Source organism: Armigeres subalbatus, chromosome 2 (genome assembly GCF_024139115.2).
Source record: "Armigeres subalbatus isolate Guangzhou_Male chromosome 2, GZ_Asu_2, whole genome shotgun sequence".
Taxonomy (NCBI): domain Eukaryota; kingdom Metazoa; phylum Arthropoda; class Insecta; order Diptera; family Culicidae; genus Armigeres; species Armigeres subalbatus.
Window position 1 is genome coordinate 309,537,767 of NC_085140.1, and position 21,197 is coordinate 309,558,963.

At 39.4% G+C, this 21,197-nt stretch overlaps 1 protein-coding gene across 1 annotated transcript in view; it reads left to right on the forward strand.

Moving 5' to 3' along the window:
- The window catches only part of LOC134212570 (ATP-binding cassette sub-family C member Sur), a 231,159-nt gene that overhangs the window by 93,271 nt on the left and 116,691 nt on the right, over positions 1-21,197 (forward strand). Inside the window, exons 6-10 of the mRNA XM_062690557.1 lie at positions 4,459-5,101; positions 5,381-5,741; positions 6,475-6,745; positions 16,963-17,100; positions 17,642-17,804. Of these exons, the coding sequence (XP_062546541.1) occupies positions 4,459-5,101; positions 5,381-5,741; positions 6,475-6,745; positions 16,963-17,100; positions 17,642-17,804 (1,576 nt within the window). The remainder of the gene's footprint in view (positions 1-4,458; positions 5,102-5,380; positions 5,742-6,474; positions 6,746-16,962; positions 17,101-17,641; positions 17,805-21,197) is intronic.

The following is a 21,197-nucleotide window of genomic DNA, read 5'->3' on the forward strand; positions in this document are numbered from 1 at the left end:
ATATGATTGGCCCCAATGATGCTTACTTATAATTAATTACAAAATGCGAAATTACTTTCTACGGTCAAGTATCATTATCAACTATTCCTAAAAAAAGAACTGAACCTTTCGCGAATTAGTTGACGGGACAAGTTAAAATCAAAACGAGATGCAACACTTTTGAATAGTCTTTGAAGACCGCCGATAGCACCGAACATACCGTAGTTCGTTCGATGCATAGGAGCCCTGAACATCGAACTATTCCTAAGGGATCGGGGTTGCACGTGGTAGTTAATTTGTTCCAGAAGAGAAGGGCAGTCGAGTCGTCCTTGTAGTAGATCTGCTATCAGTAATGCCCTCGTTGTGCTTCGGCGGACGGAAAGGGGTTCCAGATCAATCAAACGGCAACGGCTTTCATAGCTTGGAAGACGGAAGGGGGAAGATCCTTAACTTGATTGACTCGTTCAAGTTCTGTGTCATACAAGATATACTTGTGAATTATTGTTTCCCCTTTTCCGCGAGAAAGAGATTACCGAACATTTAGATGAGTTAACATCCATTCGGTTAAGCACGCACCAACTTGCAAAGGCATCCAGTTGGCGTTGGAGAGAGTGACAGTCTTCAATGGAACAAATTCGGAGATACAGTTTGAGGTCGTCTGCATAGCAGAGCCGTGGTCCTTTGATTGTTAGAATGGCGTCGTAGATCACAAATATCAGTGGTCCCATGTGGCTACCCTGAGGAATGCCTGAGGTAGCGGCAAAATGGTTCGACTGATGATCTCCGATAACCACGGTAAGGCTGCGACCGGTTAAATACGACTGGAACCATCGCAAGAGAGAACGATTGATTCCGAGGCGATCCAGTTTAGCAATAGCTATGCGGTGATTCAATTTGTCAAAGGCTGCTGTTAGGTCGGTATAGATAACGTCTGTTTGACTGCGATCCACCATGCTGCTATTGATGTAGGAGGTAAGGCATACAAGATTTGTAGCCGTGGAACGTCCGGGCATAAATCCATGTTGGTTGTCACTAAGTGGACTTCGTGGCCGTGCGGTTAGCGACGTCAATCGTCTAGACGCATGTGCTGCGGAGTGTGGGTTCGATTCCCGCCCCGGTAAAGAGAAAACTTTTCGTAAAGCGAAAAGCTCTCCACTGGTCCACTGGGTGTTGTGTAAATGTCCTGTCCGTTGTCTCATGCTAGATGTTAAGTGTTCAGTCTGTGCGACCTCTGGTCGAAGACGGTGATTCTGTCTTGTATGTATGATTTACAATGGGCGAGTAGAGGTTCCATGAAGACTAGCTCGAACAACTTGGCAACAGCAGGTGATACCACGGTAATTTGCAACGTCCCGTCTGTTACCTTTCTTATGAGCAGGGAACATGTGCGCTATCTTCCAACAAGACGGAAAAATTCCTGACGTAATCGAAAGTTGGAAAACATGGACTAACGGAGTAATAATGCCATCGATGTGCGTTTTCAGAAATACGGAAGGAATTCCATCTGGTCCGGGGTTGTAGGATGCTTTCAGTTTCAATGCAGCTTCGCGAACTATTTCAACATTGATATCAACCATGCTCATAGCTTGGCCGGAGATAGGAACGGAGCTCATAGCATTTCGTATTTGATCTTCTGATAATCTTTCATTGCTGAAAACACTGGCGAATTTTTCTGCAAACAGTCTACTGATGTTCTGAGAATTAGACGCCAAAATTCCGTTAAGCGTCATTCGCGAAGGAAGGCCAGATTCATTACGTTGCTCTTTTACGTACTTCCAGAACTTTTTAGGATGTGTTTTCAGCTTCCTCTGCAGTCTACGCTGATACTGCGAGAAGCAACTTTTGGCAGTCAGTTTGTATTCGTGATTGATTTGTGCATAGTGCCGTTTCAGTGACAATGTACGGTACTTTGAGAACTTCCTTAACGCTGCTCTTTTATACGACTTCAGCCGTCGCAGGCCACTTTTTTGCCAAGGTGCGTGGGGAGGGTTATGCTTCACTATTTTGGGAACATGTCTGTCAACGATATATGACAGTACATGAGAGAACGTTTCAGCTGCTCTGTCGACGTCGTCATTGTCCAGAATAATACCCCAGTCTAAACTAGATATGAGATTTGAAATACTGCGATGATCAGCTTTTCTGAAGTCATAGAAGAATACAGCGGAGGAGGTATCGACATAGTTTTCTAACTTTCGGTGTAGAGAAACCAGCAGAGGAGGATGGTGGTTAACTAGTTTTACCAGTGGAGCCTCGCATATGAACGGCGCGACATCTTGAACGCCGACAAAACATAGGTCTAAGCTACGTCCATTCTGGTTAGTTACGTGATTTATTTGCGAGAGCGTGGCAGAGCTGTAATTGTCTAGAAGGTACGAGGTGTTCTGATGTATGGCAGAGTGGCGCACATCCGGAAAGAGAAATCCATTGGAAGAATTCACCCAAGAAATTCCTGGGAGGTTGAAATCGCCGATCACTATCATTTCATCGGAGGCTTCCGCTTTTTTCAGAATAGTGGAAACAGATTGACAATGAGTTTCAATAATCCTACGTTCGCGAATTTTGTCGAGTGGAAAATACAGCGTGCAAAGGAACAATGTATGATCTCCGAATTCGATTGAAGCCCACAACTGTTCCAAGCAGTTCCATTCCTGATTCTCGATTGAGTTGGAGTGAAGTTTTTTATTAACAGCAACTAATACGCCGCCGCCTGTAGCTTTTTGACTATTATCCGCAGACCGGTCACATCGCAAAACCTCATAATCGTTGCCAAATATCTGACTGGAGAGCGTGCGTGAGTCCAACCATGTTTCAGTGAGAATGATGATGTCGTAAGAAAGGCGCAGCCAAAATTTTTGATAATATAAAGTATGGTTTAAGTTTAAATTTGTTTCGATATTCCGCGGAATTCCGTTAAATTTCGTGAGAAGCTGTTTTTTTGTAGCGAAATTTTTGTAATTTTACGAAACGAAACGAAATGAATAAATCAGATTTCACCATGCTCAAATTCCGCGGAATTTCGTTTCGAACCACCTGAAACGAAATTTTTCGAAATACCGCATATGCTTAATACCAACTGCCGTTTTTGCAATTCTGAGGTCAATCGAGCAATCAGAACCAATTTCCAGATCGAATGAGTGACGGAGGCGTATTTTCCTATACATTTTGGCTGAAATCCCCATACAAACTTCAAATCAAATGCGCCAGCTTATGCAACAAGCGATTGAGCTGAAATTTTCAGAGATTGATTTTCTCACCCAAAGACGCAATCCTGGGGGGTGCCCCGTGGAATTAGACAACTTCTTGTTTCCTGGGCCAATCTAATGTGTATTAACTGTGTGAATCTAAGTAAATTATGAAGCTCTTTTAGTGGAATATCTTTACTTGTCATAAGACGAGTTCAGTATCTACTATTCCATTTAATTCCTTTTACAGATACGAATTTCGACTTTAACTGGAAGGCCATGGAGATAAATGGAATAGTACTGAACTCGTCTAATGACAGGTTCGTAAATCTTGTTTTTTTTTTCATTTTTTTTCCCAAATACCTGGGCCAATGTTACCATTCCCACCTTATGGTACACTTCGTAAATATTTGCCTACAAATCAGTTAGCTTTTCCATTGTTCTACCCTTCTCAGTTTCTTGCCGTATGTTGTCCAGAACCCTTTTTTCACTATCGGCTTTTATCAAGATTGTTGTGGTGGTCAGTATTTTGACTTTTGGCAAAGTTTCAGTTCTTCTTTCTGTCCCCATGAAAGGCGTTTGCGACCTTTGTATCCCGTTTCTTTCGTGCAAGTTTTTCCATTGGCCAAGAACATAAATCATAGTCCGCAGCCCAGCACTGAAAAACCACACAACTTTTCCGCACATACTTACTTTCACATCGCTGTCGCATTCAAGCAGCACACCATTCTTTCGGGAGGTCGGCGACGTGTTGGGTCAGTTATCATTTTTCATTACAGAGGTTTTGCCACTATTTCATTATCGCCGCATGATGGTTACTATTTGGTGTTGTCTTCGGTGCCATTGGGATTAATGTTTTCTTTCTGGACACAGGCTTCACGTGATTTTCACAAATATATTCAAAAGCGTTCAGTGATGTAAATGAAGGTGGGCTAATTTGGTCCCCTTGATTTTAACAAGAACCGTAGTAGTTAGTAGCAGCAAAACTACCAACGTAAGATCGGTGCGTTTGATCTGATTGAACTTTGCTTTGCATCATTTTTCATGATAATAAAAGATTGCTTCCGGTTTTATTTTTTATGCTTCTTTTTAACTACAAATTTCCATTGAAATTAAGTTATCCGCTCCACCATGGCGCGTGTTTTTGATTAATTGCTCCACCGTGCGTTAACTTGAGGCTTATAATCGATCACTTATCAAATTTTCCCTGCCTATCTAAGCAAAGATTACGAACCATCAACAACACAAAACCGCACTAATCCTTTACTGTGACTCTCGTCTTTCTTTCCCACAGACCTCGACACACGCACTATGGCGTTGCTACGTGCTCAATTGCTGGCGAATGTTCCTGGCGGGTGGCGTGTTTAAGCTGCTGGGCGATCTTTGCGCTCTGGTGGGACCACTTTGCATATCCAATATTGTCGATTACATCGCAAAACCCGTGACATCTTCGTCGTCGTCGTCGTCGTCCTCAGCACTGACAATGACCGGTGGCGGACCGGCAAACGGCGTAATTCCGGAGGATGACTCTCCGGTACCGGCGGAGTTTAATCATGGGAATCAATCACTTTTGACAGATGGCACCGCCGCGACCGCTGCCATGCTGGGTGGTTCGGTTCAATTGGGTCCTCTAACGTGGAGTGAGCTGCTAGCCAATGGATGGTTCGTAGCAGTGATCGTCCTGGTGGCGTCGCTAGCGCAAGGGACTTTTTCTCAAGCTAGCACCCACATAATGGATATGGAGGGTATCAAGCTGAAGAATGCCCTGCAGGGTTTGGTGTACAGAAAAACATTGCTGCTTAGTACAAGCTGTTTTTACTCCGAAGGTAACCGTGAATCACGGAAAGTGTCACGTCAGAAAACTGATGATGAGAATGTGGCTTCGAATATTAATAAAGCTGGGAATGATGCATCTACAGATGACAAAAGCCATGAAGGTAAGTTTATGAGTAGAATGAATGCTTGCCCTTAAATGATAAAAACCAATTTAATCCTTTTCAATCTACTTATTTATTTTTTCTCATGATGTATGAGGAACGGGAATTTATTTGGGGGTTTTCAAGCACATTTTTTGTCAGGCATCTCATTTTTTTACTGTTGACATAGGTATGACCAATTTTAGTTAAAGCAGAATTTTTGAACGTTTTTCCTAAATGCTGGTTATGATGCGGTATTCCACTAATGCTGATCAGTATATTGTCATCTAATCCTAACAGAGCACACGTCTAACTCTCATTCTGTGACACCAAAAATCAATTCCACCGTGAATCGCATCGCTATCGTAAATCTATCCGATACCGGCGACGTCGAAGCCAAGGACATCCGCAGCAGTATCAGGAATGCTACCGCACCCGGAACAGATGTTTTTACCGCAATACCGCCAGCAACACCACCGGAATTGACGACATCCATCGAGCAACGGCAGGAGGAACAACCGGCTACGGAAAAGTCGAAACCAAAGATAAAACATGAAATACCTGATGCCATCGATGATACCAATGATCGGGGGCAACAGTTTGACAACGATTCTGGTGCATCGCATAGTGGCCGTACACGGGTATCAAGGCTACGTAAAAGGTGAGAAGGTAAACGGCACCTCCATAGTTGGGATTTGGCAGATTTTTTAAGGTTGTCGTACAAATTGTGCAGAATCGTTTTCACAGTGTCAGATTACAAATACAAAAAGTGTCACTCATTTTTCAAGCACCTACCCTTCACCTTACTTACAGTAAGTTGTATTCGACACAGAATCCTGTTTTCTTATTTTCTATGGAAAACTGGCCAGATCGGACAATGGGCTCAAAGGTTATGGTCAAAATACTAATTTGGATGATGCATGAGAAAGGCACCATTACAACCAGATGGGCTAGGCAACAAAAAAATTGGGCAATTTTGAGGATTTTCAAAACATTCTTTAACAAATCCGAGGAGTTTTTTGATTTTCATTTATTTTAATATTTATTTTTTGTTATCCCTCCCCCTCTCAACCTTCCGGAAACCAGTAGGACATAATTTAAATTAAATATTTGTAACGGCCTAAGATTGATTTCTTTCGGCGATAGCAGTCATAATAAGTAGCAAAAATGGGAAAATCTAGGTAAAATCGAAAAAAATATTCAATTTCAAATAATTATTTTTTTAGAACCATTTGAAGAAGGTTAAATAAATCAACCGAAACGTCAGATGTAGGAGCAACAAAGTATTTGCTACTTATTAAGATTGCTATCTCCGAAAGAAATCATTCTTATAAAATGATAAGTTTTTCACAGTTTGCCTGATAGAGCCAACTTAATTGATTCTATTTTTTTAGTGATCTTTTCGCAGGTTGCCTCCGCCAGCAAGCGAAAGCCGGTGCATCGGAAGCTACAAGCCAAAAACTGGAAGAACAAGAGCAGAACGAAAATCGGAAAAGCTCCACCAACAGGGATGCCACGGATAATCGTCAGGATCGTGGCAGTGACGACGGTGGCAATTCCGCTGCAACCGATGCCGGTACCATCACAAATTTAATGTCCGACGATGCCTTTAACGTGATGGCGTTTGTGAAGATCGCACACTATGTGTGGGCTATTCCGCTGAAGGTAAAATGCTGATACATTGTATTCATTTCGGTGGTAATATGTTTGTGTGAGCGTGTAAAATATTTTCTAATATGTGGCGGGGCCGGTTCTGCGGGTTTCAATCATTGATACATTTATATGTTTCCACAAATCCATCTGTATTATGATCAATTTCACGCCAGAACGGTTTCCAAATTGATGAGGTATAGTGGAAAACGTGCATGTAAACATTGTAGAAAATCAACGCGTTTTTTTGCAAAAATCTAGAACTATTAATCTTTACATGAGCAAACATAACCACTTCCACGCAAAGTACAAATAAAATCTATAATAAACTGAAATTTAAGTGTCGTATCGAGTAAAGTCTCCTACGCAATGCAGCGGAACGGTGACGGTCATTAGGCCGAAAGAACGTGAGACGTCTCACTTCTAACTCTTAATTTCTCATTTCTCTCTGTAAAAAGTGAGTAGTGCGAAGTAAGTAGTGAGACGTCTCACTACCCACTTTGCACTTCTCACTTTTTACAGTGAGAAGTGAGAAATGAAGAGTGAGAAGTGAGACGTCTCACTTCTCGCTGTAAAAAGTGAGAAGCGCGAAGTGAGTAGTGAGACGTCTCACTACTCACTTTGTGCTCCTTATTTTTTAACAGTGAGAAGTGATAAGAAAATTATTTTGAGCTTTTTAGTGGAATGTTTTCACCTGTCATAAGACGAGTTTAAACAATCCCATTGAATTCCACCACTTAAGTCGAGTCAAGTACGAGACACTGAAGACGGCCTTACTGTTGAGGTCGAAATACGTATCTGTCAGGATACAATTAAGTGGTGGAATTCAATGGGATTGTTTAAACTCGTCTTATGACAGGTGAGTGAGAAGTGAAAAATGAGGAATGAGAATTGAGACGAATTGAATTGAAATTGAAATACCTATCTGCAGAAAAAAAACTCATCGATTTCTGAGATGAGATTTTTTTTGTAATATCGATTCTTATTTTTAAAACGATTTTTTTTTCAGTGTAGAAATCGGTTTTTTATTTTTTGGATATTTTTTTCAAAAAACTTAAGGGAATTTCACGACAGTCCGCCATACAACACTTTTTGTGTAGAGTTTAACCGATTTAAAAAAAAATCAGTGAAAAAATAGGCCCTCATCAACTGTTACTTTTGACAATTTTTGAAAAACTTAGTATGCAGAGAGGCTTAAAAATACCATATCTTTATGCCCTTTAAGTTTCATTCGATTCTGAGATGGTGCTGACAGCCCCATTGAACGGTTGGCGCGAAATTCGTCACTTTTTAAATGACCTAATGTCCAAATGTCTTATTCGGCCAAATGTCCTATTCTGCCAAATGACTCTTTTGGTCAAATGATCATTTCACATCGAAATAATAGTTCAATAGTTTTGCTATAAAACAAAATTAAATATTCTTTACTTTTTGGATTCTCAACAGTAACGACCGACTGGAAAATAGCACACACAACCTCTTTTTTTTTTCAAGTTCGTTTATTTGGTAGGCTCAGGCGTGTATAACACTTTACGGAGCCATGGTTCTTTGTGATATATACAATCAATATCATTTTATTATACAGTTAATAAGAGAGAGGTAGGAGCCAGTGTACTCATGGTGACTCGAGGTTAGTTTACAATGTTCAAGGATGGACGGGGCTTAGGCTTTGGGATCAGGAAATTTCAGCTTCTCATCCGGGCATTTGGCATAAGTGACGATGTGGCGTGTCGTCGTGCTCGAGGAATGGTTCTACTGGTGAGGTCGTCTTCAGTGTCTGGTACTTGACTCGAATCAAGTCGAGTCGAGTCAAGTACAAAACACTGAAGACGACCTCACAGTTGAGGTCGAAATACGTATCTGCAAAGATAACAAAACGTAGTGGAATTAAATGGAGTGTACTAAACTCGCCTTAGACGGTTGAACAAAATTAAGTACAGGCATACCTCGATAGTACGTACACCTCCGTAATTTTAGTGTACGTACTATCGAAGCGTACGTACTATCGAAGCAAAAAAAATACCGAACAAAAAATTTTTTTTGCCTTCTATTTATTTGGGAGTGGTGTAATGTTGTAAAAACTGATCGGAAGCCAAAATTTCGATAGAAGGCTCTGTATTCTAAGCAAATTTATATTTGATATAGTACACAACGGATCAGCATGACTCAGATTTTTCTTGAAATGGTGCCTACATATAGCATTGCGCGAACTTATCGTCTTTGTAAATGTGAGGCTATTGTTTTTTATGAAATATTGTATGTTAATGCTTCGGAACATCCATACATTACGTGATATTCGTGACGTTTTAAATATATGTTACACATCATGCATAATTATGCATGTTACTACAAAAAGTAGTTGATCACAACATTTTTATGTGACGTATCTTATGGATTCCACCTATAGATTTTATGTAAACAAAAGCTTTAAGGTTGTCCTGCGCTGTCACTGTCACTGTTGCGATTTTATTGGCTCTATTGACGCTTCCTTACCAAAGCGACTAACTGTCAGCTATAGCAACAAACGCATCGCGTTGATTTGAAGAAACCTTCATTATGATTCGTAATTATATACATAAACACATTACACTAAGATGAGTATACAGATAACAACAAAAAGTGCGACGTGGGATAATTTTTGGCAACATGGCCACTATTCAATACATTCTCGGCCAAACATAAAGATACTTTTTTCTGAAAATGTGTGTTTGTTCTTCAGGAAACTAAGGAATCTCTGAAATTCTACTAGATTTTTTTTCGTGATTTAGTTTGAAATTATTTCAAAACTTTATTTGAAATTTGTTTTGACATTCATACATATTTTCCTCTGAAAATTCCTTAGGGAATTCATTCAAAAACTTCTTATTTTCAAATTTCTCCTAGATTTGTTTCCGATATTCTTCTAGGTTTTTTTTTCGAGAATATCTCCAGGAAATCCATAGGTGAATCCATCAAGATTTTTCGAAACTCAATCTCAAACCAAGAAATACATCGCGATTTTTTTTCAAAAATTACTTTAAGAAATTCTTCAGGAAATCCTTTCGGATACTCCTATTCATTCTGAAAAAGGAACTTCCCGGAGCAGTTATTGAAGGAATTTTCTGCAGAATAATTTGAGAAAATTCTGTGGTAATTCCGAAACGAATTCCCGGATAATTTTTGAAGAACTTTTCGGGGGAACTTTAAAATAGATTTCTGAAGAAGTTCTTGAAGTAATTTCCGGGGAAATTTTTGTTGGATTTTTTGGGAGAATACATGGAGGAATTTCTGAAAAAAAAAGTGGGAGAGTTTTTAGAAGAATTTTCGGGGTTATTGTTTTAAGATATTGCTGCAAATTCCTGGAAGAAAATCTTGGAAAATACTGAAGGACATTTTGGATGATTTTTTATAGAAATGTTAAGCGAAGTACCGTAAAAATTTCGAGAATAACTGCAGGATCTTCCGGGAGAATCCCTTAAATAATTTCCAGAGGAATTTCAAGAGAAGTTTTTGTATGTAATTCTGAAAGAGTTTTGACCAGTGGTGGATATCTGTGAACCTTTTTCACAAAACCCATGCCATGCAAAATACTCGCGAACACTTGTTTTGCCTTTTCTTGCCTACCTACTACTCGCAGAGAAAACAGAAAAGCCAACCCCGAAAAATGTTCGTGGAGCTTATCGAGTCATTCGGGTTAATTTACAAAATGTCATAAACCAACATCGGAACATAATTCTCATGGATGTTCGAGCAAGAACACATTTGTTCATTGTTACTGTGTTTATGTTAAGTGAAATTTATCCATTTTGTTCGAAGTAACTACAAATACTCGCGATCGTGATTTTCAACTCGCGAAAAAAATACTGCCCTGCTTTTTATCTTTGCTCTGCCCGTACTCGCGAACAAAGCAAGCAGTGCAGGCAGTAGGTTCGCGCGAGTATGGCATTTCTGGTAGGCCCAATTACATATTTTTCTTACTCGTGAAGCGAGTATTTCCAGCACTGGTTTTGGCGAAATTTAATTTTTGTAGCCAGATGAATTTGCAGACGATTTTTGCATGGAATTTCCAAGAGAATTCCCGAAGAAAAAAAAAACAGGAACAATTTTCCGGGAGAGTTATTGGAGGAATTTCTGAAGAATTCCTGGCGCGTGAGTATCAAGGGCTTCCACGTGATTTTCTGAAGAAAATCCGGAAAGACATCGAAGTAATTAATGGAAAGATCTTGATGGAATCTCTGGAGTAACTCCAGAGAGAATGCCCGGAGGAGTTTACATGGGAATTTCTGAATGATTTTCTGGTGGAAGTTCTGGGAAAGGGGATGTGAAAATTTATAAGAGAATTCCTGAATGAATTGCTGAAGAAATTACCGCGAAAATAATGGAGGGTATATTTGAAGGATTAACGGAGAAATATTTGGCTATAATTTAAGATGGATCTCGGGAGGAATTTTGATGGACTTCCGGAGGAATTCCTGTAGGAACTTTCAGAGAAATATCGGGAAAAACTCCCGTAGGAATTCCCGGATAAACTTCCGGAGGAATTCCTGGAGGAACATCCAGATAAATTCCGGAAAACTTGTAATACACGAAATTGATTCACGCTGACTCACGCCGCCGCCAATCACCACCACGCCACTGGCACTGGCTGAAAATGATCTATCACGCCTCACGGTCGATAAAATTTCAATCGGCGCACAGGTCTAGGTAGAATATCAAGTCAAATCATGTATGGAATTTTCGACCAAACTACCAAGGTATCCCAGGGGGAAACTACTGTTCCATGATAAACTTCTTCGGAATTCTAAGTAAGACGTTTCAGAGGAAATTTTCCTCCAAAAATTTTCCTCATTTTAGTAACGCTGCTAATTTGTTTCTCAAGAAAATAAAAATTGTTACCGGCCAGGGGGTAGAATGGAACTAAACTTACTGTAAACTTAATTAAACAGTAAAATATATTGCCGAAAATTCTATTTTATAAATCACCATTCCCATGATGAAATTAATTTACTCTTCGAGGAAATATTTTCTGGTCTATCAGGTGAACTAATGCATGGGGAAGGGTTCTAGAACTGAAACTAATTTCCTTGATAGATAAAATATTTCATAAACATAATAATTGTTCAATTAAGTGGATAGCTAATCTGCTTTCTAAGACAATCATACCCATAAAATTTCATTTATTGTTGCTAACACTCTTATGCCGATGGCATACTTACACGAGTGCAAGACACGTCCAAGACAAAACAATTCCTCTTGCTGATATTCTGTTTTATGAGGGCTTGGACGCGCTCCGCATCGCTCAGCTGTTTCAGATGTTCCTTCAATTTATAGTTTAAAATGATAGTATAATATATGTTACGTAAGACTGGCAAACATTCATGACACGCTGTTTTCAAAGTTTTGCTACTAAATTCTTTTATAAGCTCACGATGGTGTTTAAATCAGTTGTGAAATTATTACGTAACATATGAAGGACCCCCGCATGTGCTATGATCAAAGCATATAAAATTTTTTACTAAAATCGTAAAGAAAATTGAACGAAAAAAAAAATTTTTTTTTGTGTACGTACTATCGAGGTAAAATGTACGTACAATCGAGGGTACGTACTATCGAGGGTACGTACTATCGAGGTATGCCTGTATTATTGATTTTTTTCTCCTACTCGGGAAGCAGTTCTAACCGGACCAACAATTTTATCTACACACTTAACAGCGGTTTGCTTGTTCGGTAATTTCTTTTACTGATTTCAAACCGTAAATCATAAAAAATACCGAAAACTCAGTAACTTCTCAAAATATTACCGATGACCAGTAATTGATTTGTTTGATTACTGACGTCTATGATTCTTACTGACTTCCCCGTAATAAAAGCATATTTACTGAATAGAATGATTTCTCAGTAAATGTCAATACCGAGATTCCGGTGTTTTTTTTTAATTTACCGAAAAAAATCTTCAAAGCTTAAACGTCAACTATGCTTTCCTTTGTGTCAAACATTTTCATTTAATCCGCCATGTTTTTCTATTCCAAGCTTCTGGCAAATTGTATTTGCCACGAGACCTCGACGAACTGAACGCTCCCTGGAAGGCCATATCGTGGATCCTTAAATTGACAAAACCGCTGGTAGTAGAACTGGAGCCTGCTGAAACTAAAAAAAATCGCTTACGCAAGCTGAACAGAAACAAGGCGAACAAGCGGTATGATCCTTGTATATTCCGACTACAGGTGCTGCATCTAATGATCGTGAACAATTCCGGCGAGAACACTTCATACGGCAGCAGGCGGAAGAGCGGTTTTCATGTCAGCTGACCGATATAGTCCCAATCGGACATAATAACACCGCATGACCTTCCAGGGAGCGCAGAGTTCCACGATGCAATCATCAAAACCTGATCAAAACAACTATAGTATATGAGTCTCAAAGCAAACTTTTGTAACAATTCAGATAGATAGGGTTATTTGATAACACGATGATTTTTACCGTCGTGTGTTTTTTTTAAGAAAGCAATAATTTTGTGGGGAACATTTTTTGAAGAAAAAAAAATACTGTAATCTTCGGTAAACCAAAGTAAACAATAAAAGTACCGAAAAGTCAGCAATAAGACTTACTGACCTAGTCGGTATTTTTTAACATTTCATGGGCTGAAAATTTTACTGAGTTATCAGTAACATTTAAAATTACCGAGTAAAGTCAGCTGTTCAAAAACTCAGTAAAATTTTACCGATTTCGGTAATAGAAACTAACTGTGTAATGATTGTATCCAATTCTTATCATGAGCAGAACATGTTGCGATTGGGTTGAATCGTAATGGAACGTACACACGGTCAAGCAGTTCGACCAACATTGACTCCACCTCCCGTTTATTCAAACATTCATCAATTTTTATCAACACCGACACGAACAATCAATTTATTCGACCAACAATATCACACACGAACGACCGAAGCACCAACTCGAGCACCAACCATCAAAAAATATATGGGGGTTTGTGCAACTTCACTACAAATGCTCAAACATGTTCGGCGAACCTTGACTCCACCCCCGACAACTCAAACCAAAATCAAACCGTTTTAATTTTTCCCAACCGAGCCGCCAACTGTCAAATGGTTGTTCGAACTAGAGTCCTATAAGAAGAGTAACGTCATGTGCCACGTTTGACAGGTCTCCTGCTCGTTTGGAACGCGCATTTGTATGGAACTGACAGACGATTCTGTTCCAATTCTGACACTTGACGACACTGTTATTATAGTCACTGTAGTTCGAACAACTTCACACACGTTCCAACAAAGCAGCAACCGAAGCGTTTTCTTGGGGGTGGAGTCAATGTTCGTCGAACTGCTTGACTGGTGTGTACGTAGCATAACAAAAATTTAGACTTTTTCACCCCATATACATTTTATTCGAGATGATACACTTCACCACAAAGCATGTGTCCTCTAACCTTCTAGGTCAAGCCTTGTCACATTCCATGCAACCCAACTCACCGTGAACAACCATCGATCCTTCATCAAACTAATCCAAGACAGAAGGACAAGTCTTTAAATTAAACCCCTTTTTGGTTTTTCCAGACCTCGAGCAACATTTCCCATCGTGTACCGGCTTAAAAATGTTTCCGCATCGAATTAGCTTCTATGAAATAAGAGATAATAGGTATCGAGCAAGTTAGTTGGCTTACAAAATTGGATGTGCTGGTTATGCATTCTTGTTTGATGAACACATTGGCATCATCACTAGTACAACTTCATTCGATAGAAAGTATGTAGTTTGACAAAACAAAAATCATCCCCCTCAAAGCATTCGGTCTTTTCCGGTAGGGAAATCAAACAGTAATTATGGCGTCTGTTCATCAAACGCCGGATTAAATGTGGTAGGCGGCAGCGGAGATTGAAACGGTTGGATACGAGAAAGGCTCGCTGGTGGTCACCCTCATCAAAATATCTGTTTTTCCTTTCTTCAAAAACACTCGAAACTTTTCATCCTTTCGATACATAACATATCTACCTACTTTGTTGTGTTTCCTAAGAAAAGGGTTCTGGTAGCATGGTGATGATGTTTTTGATAAGAGCTGGCATAGATGGAGTTTTTAAAAGTTTTCAGGTATCACTGCCGTTGTTGCTTTTTTATTATCATGATGGATATTACCTGTCAAAGAGAACTTGTTTATCTTTTTGGGGTTAAGCAAATATTCACATCCAGACGTACTAAAGTTAACAGTAAAACTAAAAACATTCGGTTTTAGAGTTAATCATGATTGGGAAGAATACATTTAGCTGGTAATTTGGCCTTTTTACCTTTCTTATATACCAAGGTCTACCGAAATACTGTATCGTTGTATAAATTAAACCGAGAACTTTAAACGCGTTTTTCTTGAAACTATTGTTTTTAACTGACCGGAAACATAACTCGAACAAACCTTTAAAGATCGATTCAAGTATTTCACAGTTCATTTGAAATCTTTTTCTCCAGTGATGTACGAAGGGTTTTTAGAAATCGACCATTTATTTCAGGGCTGCCCAACGTACGGCCCGCGGTCCGAATGCGGCCCTTGGCTCCATTTTTTTGTGGCCCGCCCTCCATTTTTTCAAGGCTTTACTTCAGACATTTCTTCGATGACTTAGAACATCTGTTGTGTACACATTCTATTCAATGTTCCACATAGGGCATGTAGCATATTCCAAACAGTCCGCATATTCTTTGGTTATGCATGTGGAGCTTTACGCTTTATTCCATGAAATTTTTGGATAACTGGTGCAGTAGATCATATGTAGCATCATAATTGGCAGAAGACCCAGTGCATCATTTTTTCGTAACTTCCAAAAAAATACATTTTATTTTTACACAATTTTTCGAAAATACGAGGTTTTTTACACGATTTCTCGAAAATACACGATTGTATATATTCATCTCATCGCAAAACAAAGAAATACAGCTCCAATTTGTTGCTTCTTTTTGTCAACATGGCTGCTCACTGCTGAAAAAAATCACAAAAATGAGAAACAAATCAAATTTCTTTCCATTGCTTCGTTTTTGATGGCATGAATATCGGAGCCATGAGATAAATTTCAGGAGCACCCCTACCACAAATCGAATCTATAACGGAGTTGCAATCATGTCTGTAAGCATGCCTGTCATGTAGTTAGCCTAAACGAAGTTGAGTTAGCAGAGCAAACTAAATTGATTTTTAATTTACTAAGCCCAAATTGAAAAACAGCATCACTGACTTTACAACAGACAGGACATTATTGACAAAATCATGTTGGAAGATTGGATAGCCCGGCCCGGTTCAGTGAAACCCATTATTCGCTACTCTTAATCCGCATCTACATACCTTCAATCTGTGTTAATTTGCATGATTTCAACACCTTCTAAAAGATTTAGTTTCTGGAATGCACTCATTGCGACTTGACGTCCTTAAAAGGGTCAAATGCAAATCAGAGGTCCGGATTGTCTGGGATTGAAATAATGTGGCAGCAATCCGTTGAGTGCTATTTTCAACTGCTGTTTTCCTACCATCTGAAGATCCCTCCAGTTGGATACCAGGGTACACAGATTCTATTCGATTTCGCTCTGTGTAAACATTTACTGAGCTAATTTGTGTGTGTAAACAGCTTAGGCCACCCGGTGTCGGTTGGATCTTTTTGATGTTATCATCATCGTCTTGGAGAAGTCAGGTGTCTGATGCTGGCACAGTTTGACGTGCGGTGCCTGATTGCGCCCTTTTGGTCGCACACTCCACTGTCGGACGAATTACGGCATCCCACTTCCAGGCGCCGATAGAAAACCCACAAAAGGTATCGCGCGACTATGCCATAAGCATGATACCAAAAAAACATACCGAAAGCAATTTTATGCTCCCGTTAAGGGAGGCTGTTGGTCCCTTCGGAAACGAGGTGTTTAATGTGATTTTTCACGGTTGAGATGTGGGCGGGAAAAGGAAATAGAAAGGTGAAGAGTTTTCGGTCGAGCTGGCCTTTTTAATTGGTTTAAGAGTAGGTAATTAAAAGCGTTCGGCAATTATTGCGATTAGGAAAGATTTGGAAGGAAGGATCTTTTTCGCAGACCTCAATATGTCGGGGTAACATGTTCGAAGAATCTAAGAAGAGCATCTAATTAAGAAAACATAATGCAGACGATTTGAGTAGGGTTTTCAGTGGTCATTAAAAGCTGATTGGAATTACCACCACCAAGTAGTTGAATTTATGATATGAATAAAGCCTGTTATATGAATTCTAATTGATTTTATTACCCCACAGATTGGAATGGTGATGTTTCTGTTATATCGCTTGTTGGGTGTTAGCACAATAATTGGATCATTTGTATGCATCGTCACGATGACTCCTCTCCAATTTATGATCGGAAAGTATATGTCAGCCAACTCAAAGAAAACCGCGGTAAGTAATGCTGTCACCTAGCTTGTATTAAATACGAAACTTCCAAACTTTTCATCAAAATAATGTTCTCCCTTATACAAACGTGTGAAGCTATAATTGTCAGTTCGCCTGCACAGCATACAATTCAAACAATTCTCGGGTACTTATTCAAAAGGACGTATGTGATTTTGTAAACAAAGATTCAAACGTCGATTTGTCCGATCTGATGGCACTCACACGCAAACCAACACCACTAACAGGTAGCAGAAGCCTTCCCCTATCTGTCTATGGTGATGGTTTGCGTGGGAGGGCAATCAGATCGGACAAATCGACGTCTGAATCTTTGTTTACAAAATCACATACGTCCTTTTGAATAAGTACCCGAGAATTGCTCAAAAGGCATGCACAATGCATAGAACCTTTCTCATTATGTTTTTCCTTCGGTCTGCAGCACTTCCCTTGATGACCTGTACCACTCTTCCGAGTGACAATCGTTAATTGCATTTTTACTGGAATCGATGAACCTTCCGCCTACCAATCAGCCCTTTGCTTTTTGTTGCAGGAATGTACGGACGAACGGCTCCGACGAATCAATGAAGTATTGCTGGGAATAAAATTAATTAAACTCAGTGCCTGGGAGGGGGTGTTCCGGGAGAAGATATTCAAAGCCCGCCGTAAAGAGCTCAAGCATCTGGACTGGGACTCGTGCTATTGGACGATGATGAGTAAGTAAAATGTTCTGCTCATATGATAGTGAGAATTGTTTTTTTTACAAAGCTCGTGCAAATAGAACTAAAAGTTTATGTCAGACATTGAGGAGAAGTTTCCAAACATCTGATTTTTTTTTAATAGCGTGTGGTAGCTACACTTATTGTTAGGTGCTGTGTCGTGCAGAAGAAAATACCCGGACATTCACTATTAATGATTTATTAAACTTACTGTTACGATGGTCGATCGGCAAAAGAGACCGATCCAGTAGACTCATGGTCTTTTATAAGAAAAAGTACAATGGACGTATTGCATACCAACTAGCTACTATATCTAATATTAGACTGGGGAAGTGTGTGAGTAGCATCAAGGTCATCTTCCATATTTACAATCATACTTATATATCTAACAGAGAACAGAGATGGATTCTGCAAACTTAAATAAGATACATATCACTTCTCCCAGCTTTATATGAGACTATAGAGCTACTTAATACTAGGAACATTTGTTCAATGATATCGAAAACGCGGAACAATACTAACAAATTCTACCATCAAATCTCAAATACCCTCTAGACATGTTGCAGAAACAAAAAACGTTTCCCCCACCCACACCAAAGTTTTAAGGGTTTTTTTCGAATTCGTTTGGAACGACGGAGTTTCGGTGATGGAGATTCGCTGCGCTTTCTTTTGTTTTCCGATTTCTTTTTTTTTTGGTTGCGTTGCGATTGTTGAACAATCGATGAGGTACCGGGCACCTCCATCGCTTTCGAAGGCTGCTCGGACTCGTTGATAGGAGACATTATGGGAAGGGAAGGGTGGGTCTGACAAATCAGACACGCGCATTTGGTTATTATGAACCATGCGTACGTTTCCGTTAAAATTAGCCAACTATGTATGAGGACTAATCTTTTCTAACGCAATAGCTGGAATCCAGCGAACGGATCCATCTAAATGGTTACGGTACAAAACTTTATTGCAACGAGAGTACTATTTCGGACACACTAGAGGTTTTTTGGGTTTCACTGGAGGCAAAGAAGGTTTAACCACATCTTTCTGTTGGTTTTGTATAACCAACTTAACCGGGTTGCTTGTATTTAATAATGTGCGAGGTACATAAGTGAAAACTAACGAAGACAGTGTTTTACCGGTAGTGGTAGAAGGAGTATTTCGGTAGTTAAACAGAATACGGTTAAGCTTTCTTTGCATTGGTATCGGTTTGAACTTCTCAGTCAACAGATACTTTATCAATACCGTTTTGTTAGTCTGTACCCCCCTCTCTGCTAATCCATTCGATTGTGAATGGTGAGGTACCATCATGGTTTTCATGAACTTACCAATTACGCGCCGCTGCAACCATTCATCAAAGACAATCATTTTCGACTTCGAATGTGCGCGAATGATTTCAATTCTGGTTCTATGACACGAGGCCATCCATTTTTCGCGTAATGTACAACCTTTGAAAGTATAGAATCACGTTTTTATGTAATCTTATCTCCTCTACACTGACATACTTTTGTAGGTTATGTTCAGTAACCAACATGTACTCGATACGATTTTCGACTGGTAGAGGCAAGCGCGATAACGCGTCGGCGTTACTGATACTTTTACCGGGACGATGTATAACGCGATACGAATAGTTTGACAACGTTACCGCTCGACAATGTAATCGTGAGCCCGCGTCCCGCGACCGTCGACGATCCTTTTTGTGGATTAAAAACTTGTTTCAACGCGGAACTATCGGTTACGAGGGTAAATAGCCATAAAAATATTTGTTGAATTTAGTTACACCAAACATTACTGCTAACGCTTCCTTGTGAATCTGACCGTAATTAACTTGTGCTGGTGTTAACGTGGACTACGCGAAACACACGGGTTTTTCGATTTGGCCAACTTGGTGGGACAATACTGCACCTATACCATACGGACTAGCATCGGTAGTTAGAATCAACGGTTTCGCCGGATCATACGGTTCATATCATTAGTAACTAACAGCTTTTTACTTGCTTCAAAAGCCTCCTGACAGGCAGATGACCACGTGAAATCGTGATCTTTTTTGAGCAAATTATATAAAGGACGTAGCTCCGTGGACAAATTTGGCAGAAATCGATGATAATAATTAAGGAGGCCTAAGAACGACTGCAATTGATGTAAATCTTTCGGTGGCGGTGCTAGACAAATAGCGTCCACCTTTGTAGGACTTGGTCGAATCCCTTCGGCTGTGAGCCGGAACCCAAGATGCTCGATTCCTGTTTCAAAAAAGCTGGATTTGGTCCAATTAATCTGCACTTTGTGCTGATTTAGCTTGTCAAGAACATTTAGCAAATTCTTTTTGCATTTCTCGACAGTTCTTCTACCTATAAGAATATCGTCCAAATACAGAACTGCTTCTGTATCGACTAAAATTTGGTCTATGATGGATTGGAATAGAGACGGTGCAGAACAAATACCGAATGGCATTCGAGTGTAGGGGAGGAGGTTCGGTTGTGGGCACCCTTTTGTGTTTGGTCCATAACTTTGGCCCTGGTTGATCTTATGTCGACATTTGCATAGCAATCGAAAGCTAAACTTATAACCTTACTACTAGAAAAGAAATTAATATGATTTCATCGATTTAGAAAAAAATATTGACAATTTAGAAAATTTGACATTTTTGGACATTTTCATTTCGTGGTTCGGTTGTGGGCACCCTTGAAAACTTAGCTAAACATAAAGAAGCATGAATAAAAACCACCCAGATTTAAAGACAAGGAATAGTTTATTCATTCTAAAAGCCAGGAGACGCTAAAAAATACTCAAATCAATTCACCTAGCAGTGATGATGCCTCCCTCGGTGCATTAAGGAGGATGTTGAAAAAAATCACATAAGAAAGGTCTAAAATAGCACTTTAGATAAATGGGTTACAATTTTTCATTGATTTACGTTTTATTGGTATGCATACAGTCAAAAAAATCCTGATTAATCACCCTAGCGGCAATAGTGCCTTTCTCGTTCATTTCAAAAAATAATATAATATAATAACTAGACATGCCCAAAGAACAAAAATATTAAATAAACTCATTATTTCAAACAATTATGTCAAACTAATCATAAAAACTGCCTTAAAACGTTATTAAAAATAAGTTAAGGGACAAGTAAAACGATATTGAATGATTTATCAATAAAATGAGGGTGCCCATAACCGAACCAATAAAGGTGCCCAAATTCGCGCTAAAATTTTGATGGCAATCGACATTGGGCCTCAAAATAGATTAAATTTACTGTGTAAATACGCATTAGAACTCACTTTTTGAATTAAATCCTTTAATTTATGACACTTTGAAAAAGGCCAAAAAAAAAAACTTTCGTGTTGTTTTTCTTGTACGAAAAATTTATTTGTTTCTAGTTCAAAGTAGAGATGCCCATCCGGT